Source organism: Mytilus californianus, unplaced genomic scaffold, assembly GCF_021869535.1.
Source record: "Mytilus californianus isolate M0D057914Y unplaced genomic scaffold, xbMytCali1.0.p SCAF_3, whole genome shotgun sequence".
Lineage (NCBI taxonomy): Eukaryota > Metazoa > Mollusca > Bivalvia > Mytilida > Mytilidae > Mytilus > Mytilus californianus.
The window spans coordinates 126,413,206-126,428,844 of record NW_026262679.1 but is presented as its reverse complement, the minus strand read 5'-3'; the positions used below and the strand labels follow the sequence as shown (position 1 = coordinate 126,428,844).

General features: G+C 32.6%; 1 protein-coding gene across 3 annotated transcripts in view; it reads right to left on the bottom strand.

The window, feature by feature from the left end:
* Positions 1 to 15,639, bottom strand: part of LOC127736119 (SMC5-SMC6 complex localization factor protein 2-like) — an 80,030-nt gene that overhangs the window by 41,747 nt on the left and 22,644 nt on the right. For all 3 annotated transcript variants that reach the window (XM_052246660.1, XM_052246661.1, XM_052246659.1), the window contains 2 exons: positions 12,808 to 12,892; positions 2,736 to 2,781 (listed from right to left, as the gene is read on the bottom strand). In XM_052246660.1, coding sequence (XP_052102620.1) covers positions 2,736 to 2,781; positions 12,808 to 12,892 — 131 coding nt within the window. The remainder of the gene's footprint in view (positions 1 to 2,735; positions 2,782 to 12,807; positions 12,893 to 15,639) is intronic.

Here is a 15,639-nt window from a genome sequence, read left to right as displayed (position 1 = left end):
AAATTCTGTTGTGTGGTTTGAGAGGAGTTGCGATGACAAAAGGTTGCAGTAGTATATTGGGCAAATAAGTTCAAAGGGGCATAACTCCTGGAAAAAAAATTGAATCATAATTTTCTGTTGATATGCACATCTAAGTAGTATGTCCTTATTATCTGAAAAGGTTTCATGAAATTCTGTTGTGTGGTTTGAGAGGAGTTTCGATGACAAAAGGTTGCAGTAGTATATTGGGCAAATAAGTTCAAAGGGGCGTAACTCCTGGAAAAAAATTGAATCATAATTTCCTGTCGATATGCACATCTACGTTGTATGTCCTTATTATCTTAAAAGGTTTCATGAAATTCTGTTGTGTGGTTTGAGAGGAGTTTCGATGACAAAAGGTTGCAGTAGTATATTGGGCAAATAAGTTCAAAGGGGCGTAACTCCTGGAAAAAAATTGAATCATAATTTCCTGTCGATATGCACATCTACGTTGTATGTCCTTATTATCTTAAAAGGTTTCATGAAATTCTGTTGTGTGGTTTGAGAGGGAGTTGCGATGACAAGAAACAGGACTGATGGACTGATGGAAAGACGGACGGACGGACGGACAGACAGAAAGACGGGTCAAAAACATTATACCCTCCGCAACTCATTGCGTGGGGTATAATTAAAGAACCTTAGTGAGCGCGCTCACATACCCCACGTCCCCACATTGTCATTGGAGAAATAAAATATGTGTAAGAAAAAAAAATTGCACAAGAAAAAAAAATTGAACCGTAATTTCCTGTCGATATGCACATCTACATAGTATGTCCTTATTATCTAAAAAGGTTTCATGAAATTCTGTTGTGTGGTATCAGAGGAGTTGCGATGACAAACTGTTGCAGTAGTACATTAAAGTAAATAAGTTCAAAGGGGCGTAACTCCTAGAAAAAAAATTGAATCACAATTTCCTGTCGATATGCACAACTACATAGTATGTCCTTATTATCTAAAAAGGTTTCGTGAAATTCTGTTGTGTGGTTTGAGAGAAGTTGCGATGACAAGAAACAGGACTGACGGACTGACAGACTGACAGACGGACAGACAGACAGACAGACGGAAGAACAGACGGACGGACGGACAGACAGACGGATGGTTCAAAAACATTATACCTTCCGCAACCCGTTGCGTGGGGTATAATAATATGTAAGATTGGTAAAACTAAAGAATAAGATGTAGAGTAGGTTACTGCCCACCTATTTATATCCTCACTCAATGAGTAAAAATCTTATCAAAAATACATATATACCAAACAAGATCAAAGTAGTAAGCTGAAAGTAAATAACCACACAATTCAGGTTAACTAATAATTAACTTTGTACAAAATTTCAACAAGCTATGATTTGTATTTGATAAAAAAAAATGCAACAAAATTTCTTCTATATGTACTATATCCATCAATCTAAAGAAATTGCAATCTTGGTTAGTGTACTTGGTAAAGGAAACTTACCTCTCGATGTGCAATCTTTGTTGGTGTACTACGCAAAGGAATCTTACCTCTAGATGTGTAATCTAAGTTGGTGTACTTGGTAAAGGAAACGTACCTCTAGATGTGAGATCTTGGTTGGTTTACTACGCAAATGAATCTTACCTCTAGATTTGAGATCTTGGTTAGTGTACTTGGTAAAGGAAACTTACCTCTCGATGTGAAATCTTGGTTGGTGTACTACGCAAAGGAATCTTACCTCTAGATGTGTGATCACTGTTAGTGTACTTCACCAAGGAATCTTACCTCTAGATGTGAGATCTTGGTTGGTGTTCTACACAAAGGAATCTTACCTCTAGATGTGTGATCTTGGTTGGTGTTCTTGGTAAAGGAAACTTTCCTCTAGATGTGTGATCTTGGTTGGTGTACTTCACACAGGAAACTTTCCTCTCGATGTGTGATCTTGGTTGGTGTTCTACACAAAGCAATCTTACCTCTAGATGTGTGATCTTGGTTGGTGTTCTTGGTAAAGGAATCTTACCTCCAGATGTGATATCTTAGTTGGTGTACTACACAAAGGAATCTTACCTCTAGATGTGATATCTTAGTTGGTGTACTACACAAAGGAAACTTACCTCTAGATGTGTGATCTTAGTTGGTGTACTCGGTAAAGGAAATTTACCTCTAGATGTGTGATCTTAGTTGGTGTACTCAGTAAAGAAAACACCTCTAAATGTGTGATCTTAGTTGGTGTACTACACAAAGGAAACTTACCTCTATATGTGAGATCTTAGTTGGTGTACTTGGTAAAGGAAATTTACCTCTAGATGTGTGATCTTAGTTGGTGTACTTAGTAAAGAAAACTTACCTCTAGATGTGTGATCTTAGTTGGTGTACTTGGTAAAGGAAATTTACCTCTAGATGTGTGATCTTAGTTGGTGTACTTAGTAAAGAAAACTTACCTCTAGATGTGTGATATTAGTTGGTGTACTACACAAAGGAATCTTACCTCTAGATGTGATATCTTAGTTGGTGTACTACACAAAGGAAACTTACCTCTAGATGTGTGATCTTAGTTGGTGTACTCGGTAAAGGAAATTTACCTCTAGATGTGTGATCTTGGTTGGTGTACTTGGTAAAGAAAACTTACCTCTAGATGTGTGATCTTGGTTGTACTTGGTAAAGGAAACTTACCTCTAGATGTGTGATCTTGGTTGGTGTACTTGGTAAAGGAAACTTACCTCTAGATGTGTGATCTTGGTTGGTGTACTTGGTAAAGGAAACTTACCTCTAGATGTGTGATCTTGGTTGGTGTACTTGGTATTGGTCTGGTACTGAAATATAAAGGATAGATTGAGTTGAGACATTTACAGTCAAAAGATTAGTTATCCTTAGATTAACTATTATAAGCTGGCTGTTTTCTTTTATTCAACAACAATATTACAAAATGAAGCTGTTTTAACAATTACTCAACTGACACAGCTACCTCATATAAGGTCCTGGAGCCATCAATTGACCCTGTTACAGATTTTATGTTAGTTGTAATTGCCCTGGGAGCATTGGAAGTCAATGAACTGGTACCATGGTCATAAAGTAAACAGCCAGACCCTATACAGAGTTATAAAATAAAGTACTTGTCAAGAAAAATCAATTCTGACTTAATGTTACCAAATAAACCTACAAGTAATGTAATATTTCCCTAAATGAATTTGATTAAAAAATTTAACATGTAACATTACTATGCCCTGACATATTGTTTTTTTACATTATGAAGGACTGTTTCAATGGCTGGAATAAACAGACATTATATAAATGTAATTGCAGGTGAATTAAAAGATGATGACATTACATATAAAAGGTGACCATGTCTGATGACATTACATATAAAAGGTGACCATGTCTGATGACATTACATATAAAAGGTGACCATGTCTGATGACATTACATAAAAAAGAACACAGATTTTTGCAGATTATTGAAAAAAAGATAAAGTTTGATTACTGATCATCTAACAATAATAAGAGATTCCATTACCCAATTGAGTGAAATTTGACATTTCACTACTCTGAACAGATTTATTTTAAATATTTAATGCTCTCTGCAAGCCTCACATTTAAAATTTTGAAAATTTAACTGTCATGAGTGGAGAATGCTGTATCAGACTCGATCCACTGGTACTCTATATATTAATATCCTGAAGAAATAGACTCTTCTGATATCAAAAAATTCCCATTTCTCTTCATTATTCATGATATTAGAAACATTTTTCTCATTAAATCTTAATTTCTTCCAGCAAAATTTTCTGTTCACCTGATATTATTTCATTATGTTATCAGAATTGTCAAAGATAACAATGCAATTAAATACATCTATGACACTAAACTTTCTAATCAAGAAATTAAGTATATTGAAGTCTTATAGTATATTAAACCCAAGGAAAATGTTCCTTACATAATCGATATGGAATCAAACAAGACATGCTTGAATATGAATATTATGATGTATTGATTTTATTTTAGAAAAGAATATTTTGTTATTATGTATCAGAATGAGCAGGTGAAACAAAATTATGGTCAGTAGATCAACAAAGCATGAATAGTAGGTTTTTGTTCTTAGCACTAATCTGAGAAAAGCCCCTTTCAACTGATTTAAATGATTTGTTCTGATTTGTGCTGTTACACTGCTGTACCAGGTTAGAAGGGGAGGATTAGGTACTCACAAATAGCACAGCTATATCCTGTATGTGCCTGTCCCAAATCAGGAGCCTGTAGTCCAGTGGTTGTTGTTGATAACCTTTGTTATTTGTTATCAGTTAAAATCAGGACATTACTTTTTTCTTTTGAAATAATATCACTCTTTGTTATTCTAAGGGCTAAGTACACAATATGGGTTTAGCTCATAGTTGATGGCCGTACAGTGTCCTATAGTTGTTTGCATCATCGTACTTTGGTCTCTGGTTGATAGTTGTCTCATTGGCAATCATACTACATCTCCTTATTTTTATAAAAAAAATTGTAAGGGGTTCCATGGAACCCTGTGTCTCGCATATGATTGCTGCTCTCAGTGTATAAGTGTAATGTTGACTTAAAAAGTGAGTCCATTTATCAGTAAAAAACAGAATTGAAAAAAAAATTCAAACTTTTTCTTCAGATACTATTTCTTGGTCTTGAAGATAAGCTTCTGTCCAAGTTTCATTACAATTCATGAAGGTTTACAAATTTATCATGTCAAAAAAACTTAATCCCAGACTGTCTGTAAATGTTAACTGTAAAAAACTAAGACCATCTATCAGAAAAATACTGAAAACGAAAATATATTTTCAAAAGTTTGCTTCAGACATTATCTCTTAATCATAAAATAGCTTCTGCCAAATTTTGATAAAATTATATGAAGGTTTGACAAAGTAATTGATGTGTAACAAACTTTATCCCTAGACTGAATCTAAATCTTAACTGTAAAAAAAAAAAAGGTCAATTTATCAGTAAAATACGGAAAAATGAAAATAAATATTTTAAAAATTTTGCTCTGGATACTGTATTTTGGTCATAAACAAGCTTCTGTCCAAAATTCATAAAATTCCATGAAGGTTTGACAAAGTTATTGATGTCTAAAAAACACCACAGACTGAACCTAAATGTTGACGGCGCCGACGATGGAATCTAGAACATAAATGTGGCAGGCTCAACAAAAACATCTTTTACAGTTTTAATATAGATATAAAAGCAGTTTATCGAGGATTGCACGTAACTACATATGCCACCTTCACTAACTGTATGACATCGCATAACTATATGTACCACCATCACTAACTGTATGACATTGCGTAACTACATGTGCCACCATCACTAACTATGACATGGCATAACTACATGTGCCACCATCACTAACTGTATGACATTGCGTAACTACATGTGCCACCATCACTAACTGTATGACATCGCATAACTACATGTGCCACCATCACTAACTGTATGACATCACGTAACTACATGTGCCACCATCACTAGCTGTATGACATCACGTAACTACATGTGTCACCATCACTAGCTGTATGACATCATGTAACTACATGTGTCACCATCACTAGCTGTATGACATCGCGTAACTACATGTGCCACCATCACTAACTGTATGACATCGCGTAACTACATGTGCCACCATCACTAGCTGTATGACATCGCGTAACTACATGTGTCACCATCACTAGCTGTATGACATCACGTAACTACATGTGTCACCATCACTAGCTGTATGACATCGCGTAACTACATGTGCCACCATCACTAACTGTATGACATCGCGTAACTACATGTGCCACCATCACTAGCTGTATGACATCGCGTAACTACATGTGCCACCATCACTAGCTGTATGACATCACGTAACTACATGTGCCACCATCACTAGCTGTATGACATCACGTAACTACATGTACCACCATCACTAGCTGTATGACATCACGTAACTACATATGCCACCATCACTAACTATATGACATCACGTAACTAGATGTGCCACCATCACTAGCTGTATGACATCATGTAACTAGATGTGCCACCATCACTAGCTGTATGACATCACGTAACTACATGTGCCACCATCACTAACTGTATGACATCGCGTAACTACATGTGCCACCATCACTAGCTGTATGACATCGTGTAACTATGTGGAATATTGTAACTATTTTATGTTTATGTTTGAATAGAATATTAAACTTTACAGAAGTATTTTCTTTAGAATCACTCTAACCTTATAAAGTCATGAAGTATACAACTCAAAAAGCAGTTATTTTCAACAGTTTTACAATTTTGATATAGAAATATATAAGCAGTACTGTGGATCATTATTATTCGTTGGAAATCAATTTCCGTGGATTTCCTGAATAAAGGTAAACCACGAATTCAAATGTTCAACGAATTACAAATTTTCTATAGGAATGTATGCAGACTTTAGAACAAGAGTGCACATGCTGAAATGTCTCGCCTACTATACTGACCATTGATTTTATGTTGATAGTCCTACATATAAAGTTTTACTACAAGTGTCACATTAACATTTATGATCCAAGAAAATGAGGTCAAGGTCAGATAAACCAAGCCGTAAATACATGTACACCTTTGATACAATCCCTCCATACACAGAATATAGATGACCTATTTCTTATAGTATAAAAGAAACAGACCAAACCATGGAAATTCTATATTGACCAATGAACCATGAAAATGAAGTCAAGGTCATTTGAACCCTGCCAGACAGACATGTACACATTAAAATCATTCCAAATATAGTTGACCTATTGCTTAAGGTATCTAAGAAAAAAGTTAACCAGGAAAACTGAACATTGACCAATCAACCATGAAAATGAGGTGAAGGTCAGATGATACCTGCCAGACAGACATATACACCTTACAATCATTTCATACACCAAATAGAGTTGACCTATTGCTTATTAAAATGTAAGAAAAACAGACCAAAACACAAAAACTTAACATAAGAAATGAACCATGAAAATGAGGTCAAGGTCAAATAAAACATGCCAGACTGACATGTACATCATTAAATATTTCCATACACCAAATATAGTTGACCTACTGCATACAGTATTAGGAAAACGGACCAAAACACAAAAACTTAACATTTAGCACTGAACCTTGAAAATGAGGTCAAGGTCAAATAATACATGCCAGACTGACATGTACATCTTTATATATTTCCATATACCAAATATAGTTGACCTACTGCATACAGTATTAGAAAAACAGACCAAAACACAAAAACTTAACATTGAGCAATGAACCGTGAAAATGAGGTCAAGGTCAAATAAAACTTGCCAGACTGACATGAGCATCGTAAAATATTTACATACACCAAATACAGTTGACCTATTGCATACAGTATTAGAAAACAGACCAAAACACAAAAACTAAACTATGACCACTGAACCATGAAAATGAGGTCAAGGTCAGATGACACCTGCCAGTTGGACAGTTGGCCAGTAACACCTCACTATCATTACATACACCAAATATAGTAGACCTATTGCTTATAGTATCTCAGATATGGACTTGACCACCAAAACTTAACCTTGTTCACTGATCCATGAAATGAGGTCGAGGTCAAGTGAAAACTGTTTGACGGGCATGAGGACCTTGCAAGGTACGCACATACCAAATATAGTTATCCTATTTATACTTATAATAAGACAGAATTTAACATTCCAAAAATCTGAACTTTTTTTTCAAGTAGTCACTGAACCATGAAAATGAGGTCAAGGACATTGGACATGTGACTGACAGAAACTTCTTAACATGAGGCATCTATATACAAAGTATGAAGCATCCAGGTCTTCCACCTTCTAAAATATAAAGCTTTTAAGTAGTTAGCTAACACCACCGCTGTCGCCGCCACCGCAGCCGTATCACTATACCTATGTCGAGCTTTCTGCGACAAAAGTAGCAGGCTCGACAAAAACCATGACATTAAAGATCCACGAAAATGCAAGTTTTCCTCAATCCACGAAAATTGGTACCCACGAAAATAAATGAATCTACAGTAATTTTCAACAGTTTGCAAAAAGCTATGTAGAATCAACACCAGAAAATAGAATGGCCAAGCAACACATACTGTTATATTTCGCCTTACATGTTGATGATAGTTTTAAACTTGTATGTATTGATTTTCATATCAGTAAATATGTCATCCTGTTATTTTCTTGTCATAGCAAATTAACTGCTGATATGACAGTTTATGAAATTACATCAATTTTGTCAATCATTTGAGCTAGACCATGAATTGTTCATCTGGCTAAAAATATGTCACATTCATATTTAAGGAATGACTGTAATATTTTTTCTGTCAATGAAGAACCTCAAAAATGTGGTGCACACTGAAAAGCGGGTTATTTAAAAGGTGAGCACCACATTTTTTAGGTTATTTCGAATAGACAGAAAAAATATAACAGTCATTCCTTATAATTTAATTCTAAATTCCATTTTTAAGGAGTAAATTTTGAAAAAAAAAACGTTGGTGACATCACAGTCACATGAAAAAATTATGTCTATGAGCTGATAGACAAATTCAAACTTTCATCCAAAATTAAATTATTTACATATAATTTGAACAAAAATGTTATTAAAAAAGATTAACAAAATCTTCCAAGAAATATAGAGTTGGTAATTTTTGTCAATTTACAATATATTCTAAATGATGTTCATAACATGATTTTTATTTATCTTAATTGAATTCATCCTGAATATTCAACATGAACATGAAATATTTGCAACTGGACATCCTGGAAAAGAAATCAATCACAGTAATCTAACCAAAACAAATTTAATGGGTTTTTCTTATCGTTGAAGGCCATAGGGTTGCCTATAATTGCTTACATCCACTTCATTTGAACTTTGGTTAGTTGTTTCATTGGCAATCACACCACATCTCCTTATTCTTATATTAAGATTTTTTATTAATGCATGATTCAAAAACTCTATTGTTTCAAATTATATTCCCAAGAAAAATATCCAACAAATGTTCAGTTTGCATTAAATGTTTGGTAAATGACATCTCCATGCCCAAAACATATATAACATGTATAACAAACCCTCCTCCTTACCTTTTACCCCTTCTAGGTATTAGAAAAAAAAGATATAACAATGGCAAATCAGCAATTTATTATTGAAACCATGATATTTGTTGTTCTGAAATTCTGTGTAAATAAGGTGGCTATGTTTATTCCATAAAAAAAATCTGTCCAAATTAAGGTCTGAAAATGTTAATATTCAAAACTGTTTCAATCAAAGAGTTTGAAGTCTTCATATATACATGTATATAAATAAAAAGTAAAATAACAAAAATACCAAACTCCAAGGAAAATTCAAAATGGAAAGTATTTAAACAAATGGCAAAACCAAAAGCTCAAACATATCAAACGCATTGATAAGAAATTGTCATTTCAGTATTTTTAATATTTGTAGTTAATGGTCTGAGATGGTCATTTACAGAGTTTAATATTCAAATTTGTATTAAATAGATTTTTAAGTACAAATATATTCATATACTTCAGATGTTGTTATTTGAAGTTATTTTACTATTCCATTTGATTCAAATAAAATTACTATTTCTATGAGGCTTAACATACATTAAAACAGGACATTAACCCCTGAAGCTGACATACATACATAGTTTCTAGATGCATTAAATTAAATTCCTTTTCATGTGTATTCATCAAAATATTATTAAGATCCATACTTTTAACAATCTTTTAATAAGTGTTCTTTAATCTAAAATTTTATTACAAACCAGTAAAAGTTGACATGCAAGAGAAGCCTAAAAAAGTTGTTTTAAGTTTCTAATAAATTTTTTCTGCTTAACTTTCAACTTTATAAAGTAGACCAAAGTTGAGCAGGAAAAACAGAAGGTAAATCCTGGACTTGGTGATAGAGGAAGTACATTTAGTACTTCACTTTATCTATGAAGGTCAAATTACTTACTAGTAAAAGTGATAAGGGCTTCCCATTTACATAAAGGTAAATCCCCATTCCCTTTTTAATACGCAAATACATGGGCTATTTAGTATAATCAAATAAGATGACAACAGTATAAACTATTCAGTGTCTACTTATCAAACATACATAGCATGTACAAAAGTAAACTTAAGTGAATTTATAACTTACATACAAACTATTGATTGTTTTTTTCATGTTATTAAATTGTTTTCTCATTGACATAAACCTGATACTCTTAGCTGGAGATTTTGAGATAAGATTAAGGAAACTTGTATATTAATTCATTTTCATATATAATTCAAATTTGTATTTTTTTTTAGGAAATGCACTTTTTTTGAAAATTTAGGAGTTTAGTGTGACATCCATTTTCACTGAACTAGTATACATTATTGTTTAGGGGCCAGCTGAAGCCCCCCTCCAGGTGCAGGATTTTCTCACTGTGTTGAAGAAACATTGGTGACCTTGGGCTGTTTACTGCTCTTTGGTCAAGGTTGTTGTCTCTTTGACGCATTCCCCATTTCCATTCTCAATTTTACAGATATAAATATATATATTAAACACAGTGAATCTGTACCAATTTGTTACATTTAACAGTTGATTAACATTCTTAAGGGAAGTCAAAGTAGTTTTCAGTATGTTGTCATTTCTAAAAATTCGAAATATGATGTATGGCAAGTTAAGATCTTTGAAAAATCATAAAGGTCATAATATTAAAGATGATATGCCTAAAATTTGTTTTCAAGGAAATAATTTCAAAATTGGAAATTTTTGTAACTTCTAAGAAATTTTCTGACAGCTTCATATTTTTCTAACCTTGTAATTGCAGATATATGACAAAAGATTTTTGCAATGATTGCAAAAAAACTTTGTGTATACTAACTGTTCAAGGTATGCTAGATATTGTGTCGTGCTAACCCAAAAAGCAACAAATCCACTTCCCTAGCATGACTCTTGCACATGTCATTTCGATATGCTGTTTGTGATTATGTATATCTATTTCATAGGTGACTGATTATTATTTTTCATTTGGACAATACTTTTGGATTTACTTGTTTGTATATCATTTAAGTTTTACCAAAAATATTTTATAATTCAAACTATATTAATCCTTTTTAAAATCTTATTTTCTGTGATTGGAGTTTTTAGACTAATTGTTTTTGTGAAGTTGTGAGAACCTTGCATGATAATTTAAATTTAACCAATGAACTTCGATAATGAGGTCAAGATTAGATTATTAACCAGGGTGAAGATGGCCATTTATTGCATATACACCTAACAACCTTTCCATACACAAAATATAATTGACCTATTATTCAACATGTTTAAAGTATCTGAAAAACAGAAATTACCACAAAAACATAGCATTGGCCAATAAATCATGAAATGAGGTCAAGGTCGGAGCAGGACATGTTACTGCACCTAACAATCATTCCATACTTTAAATATTGTTAACCTATGGCTTATAGTATCTGAGAAAAAAAGGATCTTATCTCAAAACAATGACTAATGAACCATGAAAATGAGTTCAAGGTTAGATGAACCTTGCAAGATGACCATATCAACGTTTCAATCATTTTACACCAAATATAGTTGATATATTGCTTATAGTATCTGAGATACTGACTTGACCATGAAAACCTTACCTTGATTGGACATGTAGACCTTACAATCATTCTATATATATATATATATACAACTCGTCTAAACATCAGCCCAACAATGTTAGATCTGTAAATTTGCTTTCGCAAATTTTTTGTTCTTCCCTCGCCGAGATTCGAACGCTACTGAGATATCGTGACACCAAATAGCCTGCACTGTATTCGACGCGCTAGACCACTGGACCACCTAGGCTTCACAAAAAATAAAGCTTTCGGTGGCCGGGTGTTACCTTTCCTCGTCAGTTTTAATCTAGCGTCGTAATACAGTATATGATATATAAGGCATGAAGATGGAATTGTTACAGATCAGCTGAAATATCTATTGTAAAGGATCCTACAAAGACGTACTTATATATATATAGATATATAGCTAAATGTAGTTGTTCTATCACCAATAAGTGAGAAAATCAGTAAAAAATATGTAGTCACTGAATAATGAAAATGAGGTCAAGGACAACAGACATATATGCATGATGGAAACTGTAAGCATATATTTGGCTTTATATAATTCCTTAATGCCATTGTTGCTGGATTAGAATTTCTATGCCGCACATTTTGCATCATTTGTTGTGAAATTTATCATGTTTATGGTAATCAAATTACATGTTTGAAATTTTAGCTACATTTCGTTATCTATATATGGGTCTTATCCAACATACGTCTATGGTCTGCAGTATCATCTCAATTTTTCATACAGTAATTTTTATAAAAATTGATAGCTCTCAGGGCAATGATTTTTTAAAAATTTTTCAGGATTTCAAGGACTCATATATACAAGCCCTTCAATAAGAATATGAGAGTTATTAAGTCGGATGTACATACTGAAGAGGTCTTGCTTCTACTAACATTAAACTCAGGCAGGAAAAACAACCATAACCATATTACAAGCAATACCTTAACTTAAGGGTCTACACACATTTCTAAATATCCATTAATTTTGGTTCAATGTCTCTTTTTTGGAACAGAGGGCCTTAAAAAATCTGTAGACCATCAGTATTTCACCAGTGAAAGCCCATTTAATTGTTGTTTGGTCCTGATAGGGAGGAATATTAAGTAAATCATTAAAAGTCTGTGACATTTTGAATCCCTGTTTGAAAGAAAATCATTATAAGAAACAAGTCTAGCTTTCCATATGGCAATACAGGACACTAGTAGGATATAATAATTAACATGCACAAATCTCATAAAGACTTACCTTGCTTCTTCCAAGGAAAACAAAAAAGATGGAGCTTCTAAATCGTCATCATCAGATTCTTCTAAATCTATATCTTCGTCACTCCCTGCCATCATAAAATATTGTATTGAAGTGAAACTACGACAGCAGGTACATTATACTCTTACAATAATCCATCATAAAACAAATTACATTTTAAAACCAACAACCATTCACTGTTTCTAATTATTCACAAACCTATCAAAATATCAATGCATATACATATAGATGTTTTTCTCTCTCACTTCAGTAAATTATATGATTAGGAGAAATTGACATGAATTTGTCTCTTCATGCTTTCACAAGTATTGGAACATATGCTTTGTTAGTTTAGTTCCTAAATTAGTTGACCCAGTTCTTTTCAAATAATTTTGCTGATAATTGGCTGCATAACGTGGATAAACAAATAATGTTGAAAAGAAAACTAAATAATGAATTCTGATACACTTCATGGAAAAGAAAACTAAATAATGAATTCTGATACACTTGAAAAGAAAACTAAATAATGAATTCTGATACACTTGTTGTTTTCGCCATGTCCATAAATAAATAATTGATTTCCATTAAAAGATGTTAGTATTAGATATAAACAGTCCATACATACAAAGATAACATTAAATGACATTTATTTATAGACTGGAATTTAAATAGTAAACTAAAGTTACCTGGAAAAATACCATTTCAAACAATTTGGTCAAATGAGTTTTTCTTTCTCTTTACCATTCAACTGTATGAGCAGATTAAGAATTTCTATTTTGGAAAATTTAAAGACCGCCAATATCTTCTAGATTATCATCATTAATTAGCAGTTTATTACAATGTTCATTAATGGTGGTGTCTGATAGCTACTAGGATGTACATTTATGATATTGTTATTACAAAAGAAAAAATCAAGGGGGAAAAATTATTGCAATAACTGAGAAATGGAGCTCTTCTGATGTTCACCCAGTTCCCCCAAAAAGCTATACTGAGTATAAGTTTACAATAAATAACATTTTGGTAAATTTCTGAGATACAGAACTAATCCAAAGTTTTAACCTGAACATAGAACCCTGAAGGTCATAGGAATATATGATGTGTACATACAATTGTATATATATCATACAATGAATCAATTTTCTGTTTACACTTTCTCTCTAATAGTTAATATGCCCAAAATACAAAAAAAAAGGGTATTAAAAAATTGTTATTTAAGAGCGATAACTACTATAAGAAAACAACTGACAATTTCATCAATGCTGACCTATTTGTAGATCTTGTCTTTCTGATAGCTTTTGCTTTATTTTAAAGTTTTTAAAAGGCAAGCAAAAACGAAAAACAAAATGATAAATATCATCATTAAAGAGCAATAACCCATGTTCATGATGTAAGGAGTGGAAAAACAATTCAGCCATGTTTAAAGATAAATGGCAAAAATGCAAAAGATTTGAATTTGTATTGTTCTTGTCACTTTTTAAAATTTCTCTCTATCTGCAATAGTTTTTAAGATAACCAAAAACTGTGAAATTTGCAAAAAAAATACATTTCAGGGGCAGAAACTCAAAAATAGGTTGACAGATTTTTTTCTGAAAATGCCACAGGAGATAGTACTTGACTTGCTGATCAATTCAATCTAGTCAGATTTGCTCTAACTTTTTTCATTTTTGCCCTATAAATTTTTGAATATAAGCCTATTGGTACTGTACACGTATACCTAATAACAAAATTATTTTCATTTACCTGTGTTTAAAGTTATCATGGTTATAGCAAATGGATGGTATTTTTGTTCGAGCATATTGTTTTTCTTTAATTGTTTAACATTTCTTACCGATATAACATGTTACTTTTATTATTCTTCCCTTAGTTTATTTATTTTGTATTCAAAATTATTTAATTTGTAAAAATATTTCCTTTCTCTATTGGTACTGTACACGTATACCTAACAACAAAATTATTTTCATTTACCTGTGTTTAAAGTTATTGCAAATGGATGGTATTTTTGTTCGAGCATATTGTTTTTCTTTAATTGTTTAACATTTCTTACCGATATAACATGTTACTTTTATTATTCTTCCCTTAGTTTATTTATTTTGTATTTACATTGTGTCATAGGTCAAATTTATTTGTTCAGTGTATGTTCAATGGTGTTAATATGTCCTTTGATTGAGTTAAAAGCTATTTCAGTTGATATTTTATAGTGTGTCTTTCTATGTTGTGATGTTACACTATTGTTTCAGAAAAAGGGTGAAGGTTTGGTACCATTAAAACGTTTAAACCCGCTGCATTTGTTTGCACCTGTCCTAAGTCAGGAATCTGATGTTCAGTAGTTGTCGTTTGTTGATGTGGTTCATAAGTGTTTTTCGTTTTTTATATAGATTAGACCGTTGGTTTTCTCGTTTGAATGGTTTTACACTAGTAATTTTTTGGGGCCCTTTATAGCTTACTGTTCGGTGTGAGCCAAGGCTCCGTGTTGAAGACCGTACTGTGACCTATAATGGTTTACTTTTATAAATTTTGACTTGGATGGAGAGTTGTCTCATTGGCACTCATACCACATCTTCTTATATCTAAAACACATTTTACCCCTATGTTCTATTTTTAGCATCAGTTGCCATATTTGTAGATGGATCAACTCTTGTGATACAAGTTTGATACTAAATACATTAAGGAACATTCAACTAAAGTCTCGTAACATTTTGCAGAGTAGTTTCAGAGGAAAAGATTTTTTTTAAAGTTTATGACGGTGGATGGACGTCTGACGGACAAACAGATGACAACAGATGCCAAGTGATGACAAATTCTCACATGGCCTTTTAGGTCAGTTGAGCTAAAAAT